This window comes from Hippopotamus amphibius, chromosome 2, assembly GCF_030028045.1.
Source record: "Hippopotamus amphibius kiboko isolate mHipAmp2 chromosome 2, mHipAmp2.hap2, whole genome shotgun sequence".
Taxonomy (NCBI): domain Eukaryota; kingdom Metazoa; phylum Chordata; class Mammalia; order Artiodactyla; family Hippopotamidae; genus Hippopotamus; species Hippopotamus amphibius.
In genome coordinates, this window is record NC_080187.1 from 173,578,400 (window position 1) to 173,596,554 (window position 18,155).

Consider the following 18,155-nt stretch of genomic DNA (forward strand, 5'->3'; position numbering starts at 1 on the left):
TTTCAATTTCTTATGTGGCAGGTGAATGAAAAACAAACACACAACAACAACAACAACAAAGCAGTTCTCCTGAATCCTCTCTCTCCTGATTTCTGCATTGGAGAGTTGACTGTCTGGTTCAGCAATGGCAGCTCTGATTGTGACTAGGCTTCCCCACAACTTAATCCACGACCACTGGAGGGCAGCAAGGAGCCCAGTGTAAGCCTCAAAAACTATTTGAGCAGGTGACCGTGCTTCAGTGTTCAATCTTGCTGCATGGAATGTGCTACAGCCTGTTTCTCAAGGAAGGAAAATTGGAAGATTTAGATAAAGGATTCACAAAGGGGTGACATTTGAGTAAAGACATGAAGAAATTCAGAGACTTGGGGGGAAATATTTGGGGGGATAGCATCACAGTAGAGAGGGCGAAGGAAAGGCGCACAAGTCTTGATATGGAAACTTCCTGGTGTGTTTAAGGAAAAAGATCTCATCTTTCCCTGTAGCCCCTTATTCTTCCCAGCACACTACTGCATAAGAAACTTGCTAAAGCATTCAGCACTGTTAACTGGTTAGTGGATGATTTCCTCATCCATTGATTCTGGGGCAATAGCGCTAGGTTTGGCATCTTCTTTCCTAGTTCCCTTTAGGTTCCAATTTCAACCAGTAATGTCACCATCACTGAGACAGCCAGCCATCCTGTTCTGGGTCCAAGTGCTTCTCCGTATCCAAACCTTTCTATTTAGGAGCTCTCTAAGATGTTACACTGTGGCTGGCAGTAAAAGAGATGTTTTGAGAGTTAGGAATATTATGTCTCATTTCCACAAGATTAAAAAACCTGTGTCTGAGGGTTTGCCATGTTTAAATTAGATAATGAATCTGAAATGTATCCTACAGTGCCTGACAGATAGTATGGTCAATAAACACCAACTTTCTTTCTTCCGGTAAAACCTACCTTTCCTTTAATATCCTGGTCTGTGATCTGCTTTTTCTTTTTTCCACATCAGTGTAATGATAGAAGGTTCTAGGAAATGTACTTAATCAGTTATTTTCCTGAAGACAGTCATTATTTTCCCCTATTCTCTTAGGGTCATGTCCTTGTAGCTACATTGATATACTCAGGATGCTGAAAATCTGCCAATGAAACACTCAGATGAGTTTTAATTTTATTTCCCTGATGAATAGTAAAAGCAAGGGTGTTTTTTATGTTTACTAGCTATTGAATATCATATTCCTGAAGTGGATCTTCAAGATTTTGTCATTCTTATTGACTCTTTTCTTTTCTTATTCATTTATATGAACCTTTTATATATTTTGCATTCGAGTCCTTTCTCAGAAATATGCAATGCAAATATAGGTTACCAGTCTGTGCCATGACTTCCCCCCTTATTAGCAGTGATTTTTAGCAAAGACAATTTAAAAATATACTTTCATGTTCAGAAGAAGCTAGTTTGAAAGTTTTATTTGTTTGTTTTTAACACTTTAAAAATGCTTCCCCTTGGTGACTTCTATTGTTTCTGACGTGAAATCAGTCACCATTCTTTATGGTATTTCCCCGAAACAATATATCAATTTTCCCTGGGTATTGACAAGATTATTTCCACTTCAATAGACCTTCAATAGATTTGCCTTCTATACCTTGCAAACGTCTGCCAAAAACACAGTGGTGGACTTGCAGAATTCTTTATTCCTTGGCTTTCCACATGGCATTGCTCCTGAATGAGAAGATTGTTTTGCAGGAAGTGGAGTATAGCAGTGAGTGAAGGTGCTTTCTGTGAGCAAAGAGGTTATGGAACGCATAATGGAAGGGGTAGTTATAAACACCAGCTACAATCATGTGGTCATTTGCAGACACAAGAACTCTACTAGTTGCCATAATTTCTTTTTCAATTTGATAGGAATATGTTTATGTATACATTGACCAATTTTAAATCTCTCCCCACTGGCCTGCCTGAGGTAACATACAATGTGCAAATATAAACTAATCTTCTATCTCATTGAATCTCGGTAGTTAAGATGCAGGATTCAATGGGACACTGTGAGTTAGGTATAAGAGGGAAGACTAACACCCCAAAATAGATAAATGAAATCGGTATGTTATTTTCAGGAGAGGGTTAGCTTGGTTTTGGTTTAATGGGGAATAATTGCACCAGATTGGCAGGAAGCATAGTTTTGCTGCTGTTGTTATTTGAATGTTGTGTTGTTAAAAAGGTATAAACAGATGACTAGTTGACAAAGAGGGTACTGTAGTAGCTATGTACTGTCTCAGCTATCTGGAGATCTATGACTCAGAATTTGCTTCCCTGTATTGTTCTGGGTTACGGTTGGCCACGAAAAAGATGTGTGCAAGATTTAGAAGGCAGTTGTCATGAGGTAGCCATATGTTTTATGCTGTGCTGGTTTGTGCAGGGCTCCAGGCACTGTGGCAACTCACACATGTTGCTGCTGGTCAGCTAGCTCATCTTATTGTTGACTCACAACTCCTCCACCTCCCACCAGATCTCCCCTTCATCTTTTATTGTCTTGGACCAAGTATGCATGTAGCATGATGGCAAATGACACCTATTTCTCCTGAAGGTCATCCACTACTGTGAGACTGAAGGAGGGGAGAGACAGACAAGTTTCAGTGTGTCTTTGTGGGTTCCATTGTCTTCATGGGTTCTAGTATGTCCTTACATGTCAGTTTGTCCATGCTTTTTTCTACATCCAACTTTCCTTTCAAAATGATACTCTGGGTAAGAGTGAATTCAGGCTCAATACCAGATGCAAAGAGAACAGCTTTGTATAGACTCCTCCACCAGGTCTAGCAAATAGCCTGAGTTCTATTCCTATGATGAGTCACTTATTTTATATCACTGGTGGCTGTACTTCTCTAACTGTACTTTAACAGACACAAAACCTAAGAGGAAACGTCAGAGGAAATGATTTTCATGACGATTCCAGATAACCCAGGTTTGTGATGTCAGTGCCTTTAGGTGAAACTACCACCTTAAATTATGGGGCAAGTTTTCAACTTTAGACAACTCTACACGTGTTCTGCGTGATTGATTTAAAGTCAAAAATTCAAGACTGAGATTATATTTGTAGAAAGTTACTCTGGACACCTGTTCCCAAGTGATAGAGAAGGAACTTTTATGTAGAATTAAATCTTCTGATCCTGACCACAGATGAAGCAACCACAGGAGTACCATTTCTTGCCTGGGGTCTGCAGGTGTGAATTTCAGCTTGGCTCCTGCAACAGGGGTGTCTCTCTCTTACTGAGATCTGGGGTTTTTGTTCAGCTTTTCCTATTACTTCAAGCACTGTGAGCTCCCTGAGAGCACAGAAGTACTTTGCAGAATCTTCCAGCTGTAAGGCTGAAATGGTGAGGTTGATGGATTTATCTGCTTTCTGAAAGTTTATAGAATAGCGGCCTGCCCTTGCATTTTGGTCATCTGAATACTGACGAATAAGGAAAGTCATCTCTCCACTGAGAAGTTGCTTATACCAAAAAATGTAGTAATTGCTCCAGCTTGTTTCATACCGACAGTACAGGGTGATTTCCTCCCCCACTTGACTGGTTATGTCTGGCTGGATTTGAATAACTTTCTGGGCCACACCAGATCCTGTGGGAAAAATCAGAAAACAGAGCTGAAGTAGTGGACAAAATGATGTAGGAATTAGACTCATTTAGGACTGAAAGACAAACCAAATTGAAATCATAAGATGCTTGCTTTTCTCCAATCCTCCTTTCCTCCCCAAGTCCATGTGAAGTTCCATGTGCCTGTGTGCAGTCCTTTCACCCTGAACATTCTTACCCATGTTTGGGAGCATCCCTACCAGAGAAGATGAAGGCCAGGGGCACCCAGAGCAGGCTGGAGAGCGGCATGAGGCACGGATTCCCCTGCACAAATGTGTTTAGTTCTGCCTCAAGCTGAGAGCTCAGTGTGTTTGAGGGCCCTGCAGCACATATACATAGTACCTGGGTTCCTGTGTGACCCCCCCAAACAGGAAGTAGAGTTTGTCAAGTTCATAAACCATGTGGGCTACGCACAGATGGGGAAAATATCCAGCTCACCACAGACGTTTATTTTGTCTACTTGTCTTTCCGTGGTAATTAAGTTAGGCAGATCATGAACAGGGGTGTGGAAAAAGCAATTAGTATTAAAGAAGTATTTTAAGCTGATGGAACTGAAGATTAAACAAGTTGACTTACATTGATAATTATTCAGTAAAATAATTTTGCTAGCTCATTTAAAATAGAATTTAGTATAGGCTATGAACCCTTCTTGTAGTCTACTTACTGGTCATTCATTTAGCCTACACTTACTTTTCTCCATTCAGAAACAATGACTCATTTTTAAAATTCACAGATTTTCAGCTTTCTTGGTGAAAGGCAATATTACCCCAAGTGATTAAGGTATCTGCTTTCTCTTTACCAGGTTTTGGGCTCTATTTAGATCTTTCAATAAATAGCAGGAATATATTATTATTCTTTTGAAACTTGACATTGAGTCTTATTTATTAGACTTTGAGGAGGATCAGGATATTTGATCCTGTTGCACCTACAAGTAGAACTGAACGTATAAGATCATGTGTCCTGATGTCACATTTTCTATCCCATCGGTCCAAAGTGGCTGGATGGGAGCACATAGTCCTCCTGGGATAATGGTTTATCCATAAGATAAATCTCAATATTTTTCTGAAGTGTGTTTATCAGTTTACATAGCGGATTTCATGTTGTAAGTGTCCATGGTCTATCATGTTTCTTACTGTTAATAGGAAATCAGTTCATTAAGGTGTTATCTTGAGACAGTGGGTACAATAATATGGAAAGTATACACCAAGCAGTGTTTGCTACAACTGTTTATTTTCCTTTCTCCATAATTGACTCTTGCTTCCACTTCTCAGGATATTTCTTTAATACAAAAAAGGACAGAACAGTAGATATAACTTCACTTACCAGCAAAAAACCACCCAACTTGTGTAATGAGGCCAAGCTTTCTTTTCAAGATATCCTGTTACTCTCCAGCCTAAAGCATCCCATGTGTTGTACTGTTTTTTTGAAGTCTTTCAATTTCTTATGTGGCAGGTGAATGAAAAACAAACACACAACAACAACAACAACAACAACAAAGCAGTTCTCCTGAATCCTCTCTCTCCTGATTTCTGCATTGGAGAGTTGACTGTCTGGTTCAGCAATGGCAGCTCTGATTGTGACTAGGCTTCCCCACAACTTAATCCACGACCACTGGAGGGCAGCAAGGAGCCCAGTGTAAGCCTCAAAAACTATTTGAGCAGGTGACTGTGCTTCAGTGTTCAATCTTGCTGCATGGAATGTGCTACAGCCTGTTTCTCAAGGAAGGAAAATTGGAAGATTTAGATAAAGGATTCACAAAGGGGTGACGTTTGAGTAAAGACATGAAGAAATTCAGAGACTTGGGGGGAAATATTTGGGGGGATAGCATCACAGTAGAGAGGGCAAAGGAAAGGCGCACAAGTCTTGATATGGAAACATCTTGGTGTGTTTAAGGAAAAAGACCTCATCTTTCCCTGTAGCCCCTTATTTTTCCCAGCACACTGTTGCATAAGAAACTTGCTAAAGCATTCAGCACTGTTAACTGGTTAGTGGATGATTTCCTCATCCATTGATTCTGGGGCAATAGCGCTAGGTTTGGCATCTTCTTTCCTAGTTCCCTTTAGGTTCCAATTTCAACCAGTAATGTCACCATCACTGAGACAGCCAGCCATCCTGTTCTGGGTCCAAGTGCTTCTCCGTATCCAAACCTTTCTATTTAGGAGCTCTCTAAGATGTTACACTGTGGCTGGCAGTAAAAGAGATGTTTTGAGAGTTAGGAATATTATGTCTCATTTCCACAAGATTAAAAAACCTGTGTCTGAGGGTTTGCCATGTTTAAATTAGATAATGAATCTGAAATGTATCCTACAGTGCCTGACAGATAGTATGGTCAATAAACACCAACTTTCTTTCTTCCGGTAAAACCTACCTTTCCTTTAATATCCTGGTCTGTGATCTGCTTTTTCTTTTTTCCACATCAGTGTAATGATAGAAGGTTCTAGGAAATGTACTTAATCAGTTATTTTCCTGAAGACAGTCATTATTTTCCCCTATTCTCTTAGGGTCATGTCCTTGTAGCTACATTGATATACTCAGGATGCTGAAAATCTGCCAATGAAACACTCAGATGAGTTTTAATTTTATTTCCCTGATGAATAGTAAAAGCAAGGGTGTTTTTTATGTTTACTAGCTATTGAATATCATATTCCTGAAGTGGATCTTCAAGATTTTGTCATTCTTATTGACTCTTTTCTTTTCTTATTCATTTATATGAACCTTTTATATATTTTGCATTCGAGTCCTTTTTCAGAAATACGCAGTGCAAATATAGGTTACCAGTCTGTGCAGTGACTTTATATCCTCTTAGCAGTAATTTTTAACAAAGACAATTTAATGTTCATAAGACACTAACTCGAAAGTTTTGTTTGTTTGTTGTTTTACGCAGTTTAGAAGTGCTTTCCTTTGTTGACTGTAATTGCTTTTGAAGAGAAGTCAGTATCATTCTTAATGATGTTTCCAAGCATAAAATATATCAATTTGCCTGGTATCGGCAAAATTATTTTCACTTCAATAGACCTTCAATAGATTTGCTTTCAATGCCTTGCAAACTTCTGCCAAAACCACAGTGATGGACTTGCAGAATTCTTTATTTATCTTTATGGCTTTCCACATAGCATTGCTCCTCAATAAGGAACTTGTCTTATACAAAGTCAAGTATAACAGTGAGTGAAGGTGCTTGCTCTGAGCAAAGAGATTATGGAATGAATAATGGAAGTGGTAGTTATAAACAGCAGCTACAATCATGTGGTCATTTGCAGAAACAAGAACTATAATAGTTACGGAAATTCTTTTTTCATTTTGACATGAATATATTTATGTGTACGTTAACCATTTTAAATTCCCCTTCCCAGTTTGTCTGCATGTAGTAATATAAGATATGCTAATATAATTTAATCTTATATCTTATTATATTTCAGTAGTTAAGATACAGGATATTCAGTGGGGGAGTGTGACTCAGCTAGAAGAGGAAAGAGCATCACCCACAAATGGATAAATGAATTTTGTGTACTCTTTGCAGAAGAGCATTAGCTTGTTTTTGACTGAATGAGGGATAATCGCACCATATTAGCAGGAAGCATCATTTTGCTGTTGTCTTTATTAGAAAGTTGTGTTGTTAAAGAGGTATGGCTGGATACTTATGGACAAGAAGGTAAGTTAACTGTGTAACAAACTACTGTGGTAGCTTTGTACTGTCTCAACTTAACTATCTGAAAATTTGTTGCCCAAAATTTGCTTCCCTATTTTGTTCTGGGTTAGGGTTGGCCATAAAGGAGATTTGTGCAAGATTTGGAAGCCATTATATTTTTAAGTTTTGCTGGTTGATGCAGGGCTCCAGGGACTATGTCAACTGACACATGTTGCTGCTGATCTGTTAGCTGATTGAATTGTTGATTCACAACTCCTCCACTTCCCACCAGATCTCCTCTTCATCTTCTCTTTGTCTTGGACCAAGTATTCATGTAGCATGAAGGTAAATGACACTCACTTCTCCTGAAAGTCACCCACTATTGTATGACTGGGGGAGGTGAGGGATAGACAGGTTTTAGTGTGTCTTTATGGGTTCCAATTGTCCTAATGGTTCTAGTATGTCCTAATGAGTCACAGCTTGTCCATGCTTTTGTCCACATACAACTTTCCTCCACAGATGTTACTCTAGTTGACTTACAGTAAATTCAGGCTCAACACCAGATACAAAGATAACAGCTTTGTGTAGACTCTTCTACTAGCTCTAGCCATTGCTTGAGTTCAAATCCTTATAACTAATCTCTTGTTCTACATCACTCATGGTTCTGCTTCTGTGATTGTACCTTAACTGACACAAATCCTAAGAGGAAGGGACTAAACAAATGATTTTCCTGACAATTTTAGAAAACTAGACCCATGTTAGTGATATGAGCATCTTTAGTTGAAACTGCCACTTTAAATTATTATGGGGTAAGTTGTGGGAAGACATTCAGAAGTCTTTCTGAAACCTTGTAAATGTTACTAAAAGTAATTAAAGTATGTGGGCCGAGTGACTGGATGCAGAATGTCCTGCTTGAGCAGTGGAGGAACTAAGGGTGCTGGGCGTGGAGACCATGGGGGCATAGGCTACCGTGGAAACAGAATATTGACCCTCTCTGGGGGCGCAGCCCCTTTCTCACTTGCACACATCATATCACCCTGTTTGGCCCCGGAGGATGGCTGGTTAGCCAGAGACGGGTAAGATTCCTCAGAGGAGGAACAACCTAAGACAGGCACAGTCTCAGAGGGGCCAACAGGGGTGGGGCACAGACCCTTCATCCTTCTGAGAGAGGTCTCCTGCCCCCAGGGCTGCTTTGCTCTCCACGCCCAGCTCAAATCCACACCCTGCTCAAATCCACACCCTGCTCAAATGGGACCCAAGAGGCAAACAAAGATCATTGCCCCAGTCATGTGAGGCCTTTGTTTGTTTATTTCAAAGATAACCTTGTTTGTGGGACTAAACTGGGAGTGTTAGACTCTTAGGCTATGCCGAGAACTCAATAAAAGCAAGGTGGGATCAATCAGCGAGGCTCTTGATCCTAGAGGTCTTGAGTCCCCCATCCCATCTTTCTCTTAAATCTGTGTCTGTGTTTTCTTTAAGCTTGCGGCACCCATCACTCACCTCGAGTTGCCGAGCTGGTCTCGGCAGTAAGTATTTCAACTTTAGACAACTTTACACATGTTCTATATGATTGTTTTAAAAATCAAAAGTTTAAGATAAGAATATTTTAGTAGAAAGTTACACTAGACAGCTGTTTCCAAATGAGATAGAAGGAGATTTTGCTTAGAATTAAATGTTCTGATCCAGACCACAGATTAAGCAACCACAGGACTACCATTTCTTGCCTGGGGTCTGCAGGTGTGCATTTCAGCTTGGGTCCTGAAGCGGGTGTTTGGGGGCTCCCTTTTATTGGGCTCTGGGGTTTTTGTTCAGCTTTTCCTATTAATTCAAGCACTGTGAGTTCCCAGAAAGCACAGAAATACTCTGCAGAATCTTCTAGCTGTAAATCGGAAATGGTGAGGCTGGTGGATCCACCTGCTTTCTGAAAGTTTGCAGCATAGCGGCCATTCTTTGCATTCTGGTTATAGTAATCCTGACGAATAAGAAAAGTCATCTCTCCACTGGGAAGCTGCTTATACCAAAAAATATAGTACTGACTCGCACTCATTTTAAACTGGCAGTTCAGGGTGACTGCTGCCCCCATTTGACTGGTTGTGGCTGCCTGGACTTGAATAACACCAGATCCTGTGGGAAAAATCAGAAAACAGAGATGAAGTATTACATTAAATACTGCAGGAATTATACTAACTTAGGACTCAAAGTAAAACCAAATTGAAATAATAAGGTGCTTGCTTTTCTCCAGTCCTCCTTTCCTCCCCAAGTCCATGGGAAGTCCCATGTGCGTAGTCCTTTCACCCTAAACATTGGTACCTATGTTTGGAACCTTCCCTACCAGAGGAGATGAAGGCCAGGAACACCCAGAGCAAGCTGTAGAGCAGCATGTAGCATGGATTCTCCTGCACAAATGTGTTTAGTTCTGCCTTAAGCTGAGAGTTCAGTGTCTTTGAGTGCCCTGCAGCACATATACATAGTACCTGGGTTCCTGTGTGACCCCCCCAAACAGGAAGTAGGGTTTGTCATGTTCATAGACCACGTGGTCTGTGCACAGATGGCAAAAAAAGTCGGGCTCCCCACAAACCTTTACTTTGTCTACTTTTCTTTCTCTGGTAATTAAGTTAGGCAGATCCTGAAAGGGGGCATGGAAAAAGCAATTCTTACTAACAGTTTGAGCTTAGGGAAACTGAAGAATAAACAAGTTGACATACATTGATAATTATTCAGCAGAATAATTTTTCCATCCCATTTAAAATAGAATTTAGTATAGGCTATGAACCCTTCCTGTAATCTACTTAGTGTTCATTCATTTAGCCTATGCTTACATTTCTCCATCCAGAATCTAATGATTCTTTTAGAAACTCACAGATCTTTGGCTTTCTTGCTGAAAGGCAATCTTATCCTAAATGTTTCATATATCTTTTTCTTTTTTACTCAGTTCTAGAGCTTTATTTAGGTTTTTCAATAAAATTACCTCAACATCAAACGATAAAACATCAGTCTTTCTGACTTTCAGAATCTATTCAGTTGTTTATGTTTGTATGAAATTATAACAGGAATAAAATATATTCTTTTGAAATCTGATATTGAGTCTTATTTATTGGACTTTGAGGAGGATCAGGATATTTAGTCCAGTTGCCTCCACAAGTAGAAATGTACTTAATAGATCATGTGTCCTAGAATTGTCCTCATGTCACATTTTATATCCCAGTTGCCCAAAGTGTTCAGTCACAGTTGTTAGTGGCTCCTTATTTTCCTCTGTATAAAATAAAGACAAGCATCCCAGATATTTCTGTGACACAGGGCTATAATGCATGCCTACAAAAAGTGATATCTACAGGCTTCAAACACTTAGTATATGTCTTTACCACAGAAGTTGATGACTGAAGTTTTATATACTGTTACATGATTATGTAGATTGTAGCTGTCAATCTTCCATTTGGCTTCATTGTTTTAATGGATGAATTAATACAAAAAGACCAAAGGCAAATAGACAAGTAGAAAAGAAAGTATAGACAAGGTCTCTAAAATAGTGCCAGTTCTTAGATTTTAAGGTTAAAACAACTCATTAATGAGTGATACATGGAGAAGAGTGTATATTTAGTTGAGACATCTACTCCTCTGACCCATTTCACCTCTGAGTGTTGGCAGGCAGCCGATGCTCTGGTTTGCAATTATTTGTAACTAAGCAGAGGAGACCACAAATGCCCAGAGCAGTCTGGGGAGCAGCATATATATATATTATCATGATCAAAAATTATCCGCACTCCGGTTATATTAAAACGTCTATAAATTCTACAGCCAGACTGCAGATAATTTTTGATTCACCCTCATATATCATTGATATATATATATATAAAATATATCACATATATTATATATATATATATATATATATATAATAGATAACCCCCAGAAACTGCTGATTTCTTTTTCATCTCTATATTTGTCCTTTTGAGAATGTTGTATAAGTAGGACCATGCATTATGTACGGGATCATAATAATGCAATAAGTGTAATCATACACTGTGTAGCCTTCTGAGACTGACTTTTTTTTTTCCAGTCAGCATAACACCCTTGATATCTGTCTAAGCTACTGCATGTATCAATAGTCTGTTCCTTTTAATCACTACAGACTGTCCCCAACTTATGATGGTTCCACTTAAGATTTTTGACTAGAATGGTGAGAAAGCCATACACATTCAGTAGAAACCATACTTCAGATTTTAAATTTTGATTTTCTCCATGGGTAACGACTTGCAGGATGATATTCTCTGGTTTTGCTAAGCAGCAGTGATGAACAGAGCTCACAGCTGACCTTGTGATCATGAAGGTAAACAACCTTAAAACCATATGTACCCATACAATCATTCTGTTTTTCACTTTCAGTACAGTACTCAAGAAAGTACATGGGACTTTCAACATTTAATTATAAAATAAGCTTTGTGTTAGATGATGTTTCCCAACTGTAAGCTACTGTAAGTGTTGGGCACCTTTAAGGTAGGTTAGACTAAGCTATGATATTCAGTCGGTTAGGGGTATTGAATGCATTTTCATGATATTTTCAACTTACAATGTTTTGTTGGGACATAACCCCATTGTAAGTTGAGAAAGATCTATAAATAATATTTCATTGTGTACTATAGTATGTTTATCCATTTATCCAGTGGTGAATATTTGGGTGGTTTCCAGTTTTGGGCCATCACAAATATAACTACCATGAATATTCATGTGCAGATTTTTGTATGAACATAACTTTTTTCATTTTTCAAGCATAAATACCCAGGAGTGTGAATGCTGGACTGTAATGTAAGTGGATATTTAAGTTTATGTGGACTGAACTATTTTTCAGAGTGAGTGTACCATTCATCCACCAGCAATGTATGAGTGATCCAATTTCTCTGCATCCTTAGCAGAAACTGGTATTGTCAGTATTTTTTATTTTAGTCATTCTGATAGATATGAAGTAGTATCTCATTGTGGCTTTAATTTGCATTTCCATAATGGCTAATGATGTTGAACCTCTGTTTATAAGCTTGTCTATATGCTCAATTCCCTACCACATACCCTCTTTGGTGAAGTGTCTGTGTGAGTCTTTTGTCCATTTTTCAGTTGGATTGTTCGTTTACTTCCCGCTGAGTTCAGAGCTTTCATTACGTTCCAAATACCAGTCACTTGACAAAAATATATTGTGCAGGTATTTCCTGCCAATCTGTGGTTTGTCTTTTTCATTCTCTTAATAGTGTCTTTCACAGAGCAAATATGCTGGGGGTGGGGAATGGGCACTCTGAGAGGCATGTGGGATCTTAGTTCCCCAACCAAGGATTGAACCCACGCTCCTTGCAGTGGAAGCATAGAGTCTTGACAACTGGACCACCACAGAAGTTCCACAGAGCAAATATTTTTCATTTTGATAAAATCTAAGTTATTTACTTTTTTATGGATTGCACTATTGGTGTCATATCAAAAATCTTGTTTGCCTAACCACAGGTCATGAAGATTTTCTCTTATATTTTCTTCTCAAATATTTGTAGCTTTACATTTTACACTGGGATGTATGATCCATCTTGAGGCTATCCTCAATTTTTTTGTATAAGGTGTGAGACAGGCTAAGTTTCAATTGCCGTGAATATCCAGTTGTGCCAACACTACTTGATAATCCAACTATCCAAAGATTCATTTAACGACATGTATTGTCTTTGTGGTCTTCTACCATGACTAATCAAAAGGTGATGGGCAACCTGTATTAGGAGAGTAGAGAGTCAAAGGAGACATTGTAAAGTATAGAAGTGATAGGTTATAAAAACAAAAAATGTTCATTTCACCATTTCGCTTACAATTGGTGTTAAAAACCATGAATATATAGAGGCAAACTTCTGAATGGTTGTGTGATACACATGGCTGGATGGGGATACGTTGCCCATCTGGAATTATGGCCTAAGGAAGAATTTACAGGTGTAAGAGTGGGAAGTACAGCCATGGGTGGCTTGATGGACATAATGAAGTTGAGATACCTTCAAGTGTTCCCACAGTGGAAGGTTCCCAGACCACCTATGTAATCCAGCTTCACAAACCAGCTCTCATTCATCAATGCTCTTGTCACAAGCACAATGTGGTCAAGCCGTAGGCCCATCTACTGAATGCTTCCTGTATGTCAGGGACAGTAAAACAGCTCGGATTAAAGACTGATGTGGAACAGTATGGAAGGGCCCCCATCCTTGAGGAACTTAGACTAATGAAGAGTTAAACCCAAAAAATATCCGTAACATGGTAGATATGTGCTATTGCAAAACTGTGTACAGAACACTAAAAGAGGGAGAAGGCAAATAAATATAATTTATGTAATGTGGAAAATCTTTTAAAAAGTAAATCTGACATTTACTGAGTTCTGAAGGCTGGGTTGGATTTTGCCAACTTGATAAAGGAATAACATATATAAGAAGAAAATATTAGAGTGAGTTCATTTGACACAGCAGATGTTCAGAAATCTTGGGGTGGTGACGGGGATGAGGATGGACATTGACTGGAAGTAATATTGTAGATGGCCACATAAACCTTGATGTTCACTTTTGGGTCATAGGGAGCTATAGTAGGTCCTGAAATAGCAATCTAATCTGATGTGTATTTTAGAATGATAACTAACTTTTGGGATAGATTGGAGAGGCAGGAGCTCATAGGTAGGGGATACATTTAAGAAGTTATTCCAACCAAGTTGGTGAGAAATCATGAGAACCTGGAACAGGATAGTAGTAAGGCAACTAAAAAGAGGTGGTTTAATATGAAAAATATTTAGAAGACAGAATTGATATGACTTCATATATCAGTCAACTTTGACTAGGGTAACGCTCAATGCAAACAACCTCACAATCTCAGTGACTCACAGGAACAAAGCTTAATGAATTGTCCATGGTGTGTTAGTTGTGGGTCAGCTGCATTTCCAGCACTCTGAGGCTCTGCTTCTGCATACAGGTGGGTTCAGTTCTGTTCCCATGAGTTGCCTTTTCATAGTCAACAAATAATACACTCTACTACTCTTGGAAATGAGCTACATGAGAGTGAGCTTATAGGCCACTCGGAAGTTTACCTCATGGAAGAGAAGGTACATTAACTTCAAAATCTTTAAGAAAGGTTTTTGTGATGACTTAGGTGAAATAAATAATAAAAATAATTTGCTTTTCCCATTTCTCTTCTCTGTTCTTCCTTTTTGTGTTGAAAAACATGCCTGCAATGAATTAGTTGCTCATAGTAACAACCTCTTGTATAAGATCTTTCCCCTTTTATCAGAGCTGATGGCTCTGCCCTGATAATGAAGGCTTTGTTGCTCAAATACCTGGCTCATGAAGCCATAATAGTGAGAGATTTGTGACTTTTTAAATTTAGTTTTAGCTATCATTTAATTTTCCTCAAGTCCATGTGCCTACATTATAAACACACTAAAGGGCTAGAGTCTACCATATCAAAACATGTAACCTAAAAATTGAAATTTAGAAGTGAAATCTTTCCTTCCCCAATACTCAGTAACCAGAAATATTTTGGCTTCTGACTTGCAGCTATTTCAGAATGGTCTAGAATCTTGCTATAAAGTCATTATACTCTGGATTTTTATTTTCTTTCCATGGGCATCACAGCAATCTTCAAATTCTTCAAATCTTCAAATCTGCAATCTTCAGATTTTCTGGGCTCATTTTTCCATCTACTGACTTATGAAAACTGTCCTATGGCTCCTTTCTTTCTTATTACTACCCCAGTATAGAGATAATAAAACTAAGATTTAAAATGTTTATAAAAAAAATAAAATGTTTATTAACTTTTTTATTGTGATTCAATTGATGGCAGAGTTGGACACATGTCTACCCAATGCATAATCTACCCTCTTAGATGCCTTTATATTGCTTTACTTAACAAGGATTATTTCTATTTTCCAGGTTATGATTATAATTGAATTACATATTTACACAAATAGTCTTGCATAATACATGCTGCATAAAATAGAAAACTAGAGAAGCATCAAGAAAAAAAGTTGAAGAGGGTAGGCAGGGCAGGAAATTAGAAAATGATTTGAGCTGTGCATAATAAATATTTCTATGAGATGGAGCTCATAGATTGAGTTTTCTTTTGCCTTTTAGTTTCTATATGAAAATTAATTTTTAAAAAGCTAATAGACTTTACTTTTTAGAGGAGTTTTAGGTTTACAGAAAAACTCAGCAGAGAGTATAAAGAGTTCCCATATACTCCCTCTACACCCACCCACAGGAAAAAAATTGATTTTCACACTCTCACAGATCAACTAGAGAAAAGAAAAGATGATTTATTTTGTTTTATCATGTTTTATAATGTTTCTGACAGTTAAATGAGATGTCAGTATATTGTCATATTGTTATATTGGGATGCTTCCAGTGAAAAGTAACGAGAAAAGCGGGCACATTGCAATGGAGAAGGGCTATGTACTCCTCACATCAACTCCATTCTGTACTTATGGGCACATGGGACGCTAGTCCTAGCTAATCTGTGGCCTATCCAGGGTGGTGGTTCACCCTTTCAGCCTATAATGTCCTAGTATAATTCATCATGTATATAGCAGCATTCGTTTTGAGGCAGATCATCTTCATAATTGATGTTTTTAAAAGATGAAGAAATAAAGTTCCCCTGTATTACCTCTGAGATCATTATTGTAAGAGGAAGTCTCATGGTCCACTCCAGAATTGTGGCATCTGATAGAAGTGAATCTCAGTTTAATCTCTGAGCACAGGAAAACAACATAAGTTGTAAAAGGCACATTTTCCAGCTGGGTACCTGGTACAGTAGCAGCAGAAAATACTCTAGTTTGCCTAGAGTATGTATACATACAGGCTACAGCTTCCTGGATGGCTGAAACTTTTTTTCTTTCTTTTTTTTTTTTTTTTTGGTGTAGGACAACAAAAGCTGGGAGAAGTCCAAGGAAGGAGATGGAGTTACTGATCTGAGATTTTTTTTTTCTTTTTCAAATTTAAATATTTACTGTTATAAATTTCCTTCTAAATATTGCTTTTTTGTGCCTTCTGTTGTTCAGTGGAGTGTTCTACAAGTATCAGTAAGATAAACTGGTTGATATTGTTGTGCAGGTCAGCTATATTCCTGCTAATTTATGACTACTTTTTTACTGAGGATTAAGGTCTGCAAGTGTCACTGTAAATTTGTCTGTTTTTGCTTTTAGTTTTTGCAGTTTTATCTTCAAGTATTTTCAAGCTCTGTTGTTAGGTGCATACACATTAGCATTGCTATATCTTCTGAGCAAATTGACTCTGATAATTATGTAATTTTTTTTATTTCTTTAACATTTCTTCTTCTAAAGTGTAATTTGTCTGATATTAACATAAGCTTTTCAGATTAGTGTTTGCATGGGCATAAATTACTTTTAATCTATGTCATAATATTTTTATTGAAATATAGCTGATTTACAATGTTTTGTTAATTTCTGCTGCAGAGCAAAGTGATTCAGTTATACATACATATGGGGTGAGTCAGAAATTATCCTCACACTTAAATATATATATATATATTTAAGGTCTTTATTGGAATATAATTGCTTTACACTGTTGTGCCAGTTTTTGCTGTACAACAAATTGAATCAGCTCTATTTATACATATATCCCCATATACCCTCCCTCCTGCAACTCCTTCCCACCCTCCCTATCCCACCCCTCTAAGTCCTCACCCATCCTCCAGCTGATCTCCCTGTTATATGCAGCAGTTTCCCACTAGCTATCTATTTTACATTTGGTAGTGTATATATGTAAATACTACTCCCTCACTTCATCTCAGCTTCCCATGCACCCCGCACTCTGTGTCCTCAAGTCTGTTCCCTACATCTGCATCTTTATTCTTGCCCTGTCACTGGGTTCATCAGTACCATTTTTTAGATTCCATATATATGAGTTAGTATACAGTATTTGTTTTCCTCTTTCTGGCTTACTTCACTTTGCATGACAGTCTCTAAGTCCATCCACCACACTACATATTACTCAATTTCATTCCTTTTTATGACTAATATTCCATTGGGTATATGTGCCACATCTTCTTTATCCATTCACCTGTTGATGGGCATTTAGGTTGCTTCCATGTCCTGGCTATTGTAAATAGTACTGCAATGAACATTGTGGTACATGTTTCTTTTTGGATTATGGTTTTCTCAGGGTATATGCCCAGGTGTATATATTTTTATATTCCTTCCCACCATGGCTTATTACAGAATATTGAATACAGTTCCGTGTTCTATACAGTAGGACCTTGTTGTTTATCCATTCTATATGTAATAGTTTGCATCTGTTAATCCCAAATTCCCTATCTGTCCCTTCCCCACCCCCTCCCCCTTGGCAACAACAAGTCTGTCCTCTAGGTCTATGAGTCTGTTTCTGTTTCATACACAGGTTCATTTGTGACATACTTTAGATTCCACAAAAAGTGATATCATGACTTACTTTACTTAATACGATAATCTTCCTGAGTTACTTCACTTAGTATGATAATCTCTCATTGCATTCATGTTGCAGAAGGCATTATTTATTTTATTCTTTTTTTACAGCTAAGTACTATTCCATTGTACCACATCTTCTTTATCCACTCATCTGTCAATGGATATTTAGGTTGTTTCCATGTCTTGGCTATTGTGAATAGTGCTGCTATAAACATAGGAGTGCATGTATCTTTTTGAATTATAGATTTGTCTGGACATATGCCCAGGAGTGCGATTGCTGATTATATGGCAACTCTATTTTTAGTTTTTGGAGGATTTTCCATACTGTTTTCCATAGTGGCTGCATCTATCTACATTCCCACCAACAATGTAGGAGGCTACCCTTTTCTCCACACCCTTTCCAGCATTTATTATTTGTAGACTTTTTAATGATAGCCATTTTGACTGATGTGAGGTGGTACATCATTATAGTCTTGATTTGCATTTCT

The 18,155-nt window shown here is 38.1% G+C and overlaps 2 gene segments (V, D, J or C); both read right to left on the minus strand.

The window, feature by feature from the left end:
* Positions 1-3,108: 3,108 nt before the first annotated feature.
* LOC130844588 (T cell receptor delta variable 1-like) lies at positions 3,109-3,888 on the minus strand. The segment is given in 2 exon segments: positions 3,109-3,581; positions 3,796-3,888. Coding segments are annotated over 2 exon segments (522 nt in total).
* A 113-nt stretch (positions 3,889-4,001) lies between these two features.
* LOC130844589 (T cell receptor delta variable 1-like) lies at positions 4,002-9,601 on the minus strand. The segment is given in 3 exon segments: positions 4,002-4,146; positions 8,945-9,344; positions 9,553-9,601. Coding segments are annotated over 3 exon segments (594 nt in total).
* Positions 9,602-18,155: the final 8,554 nt, after the last annotated feature.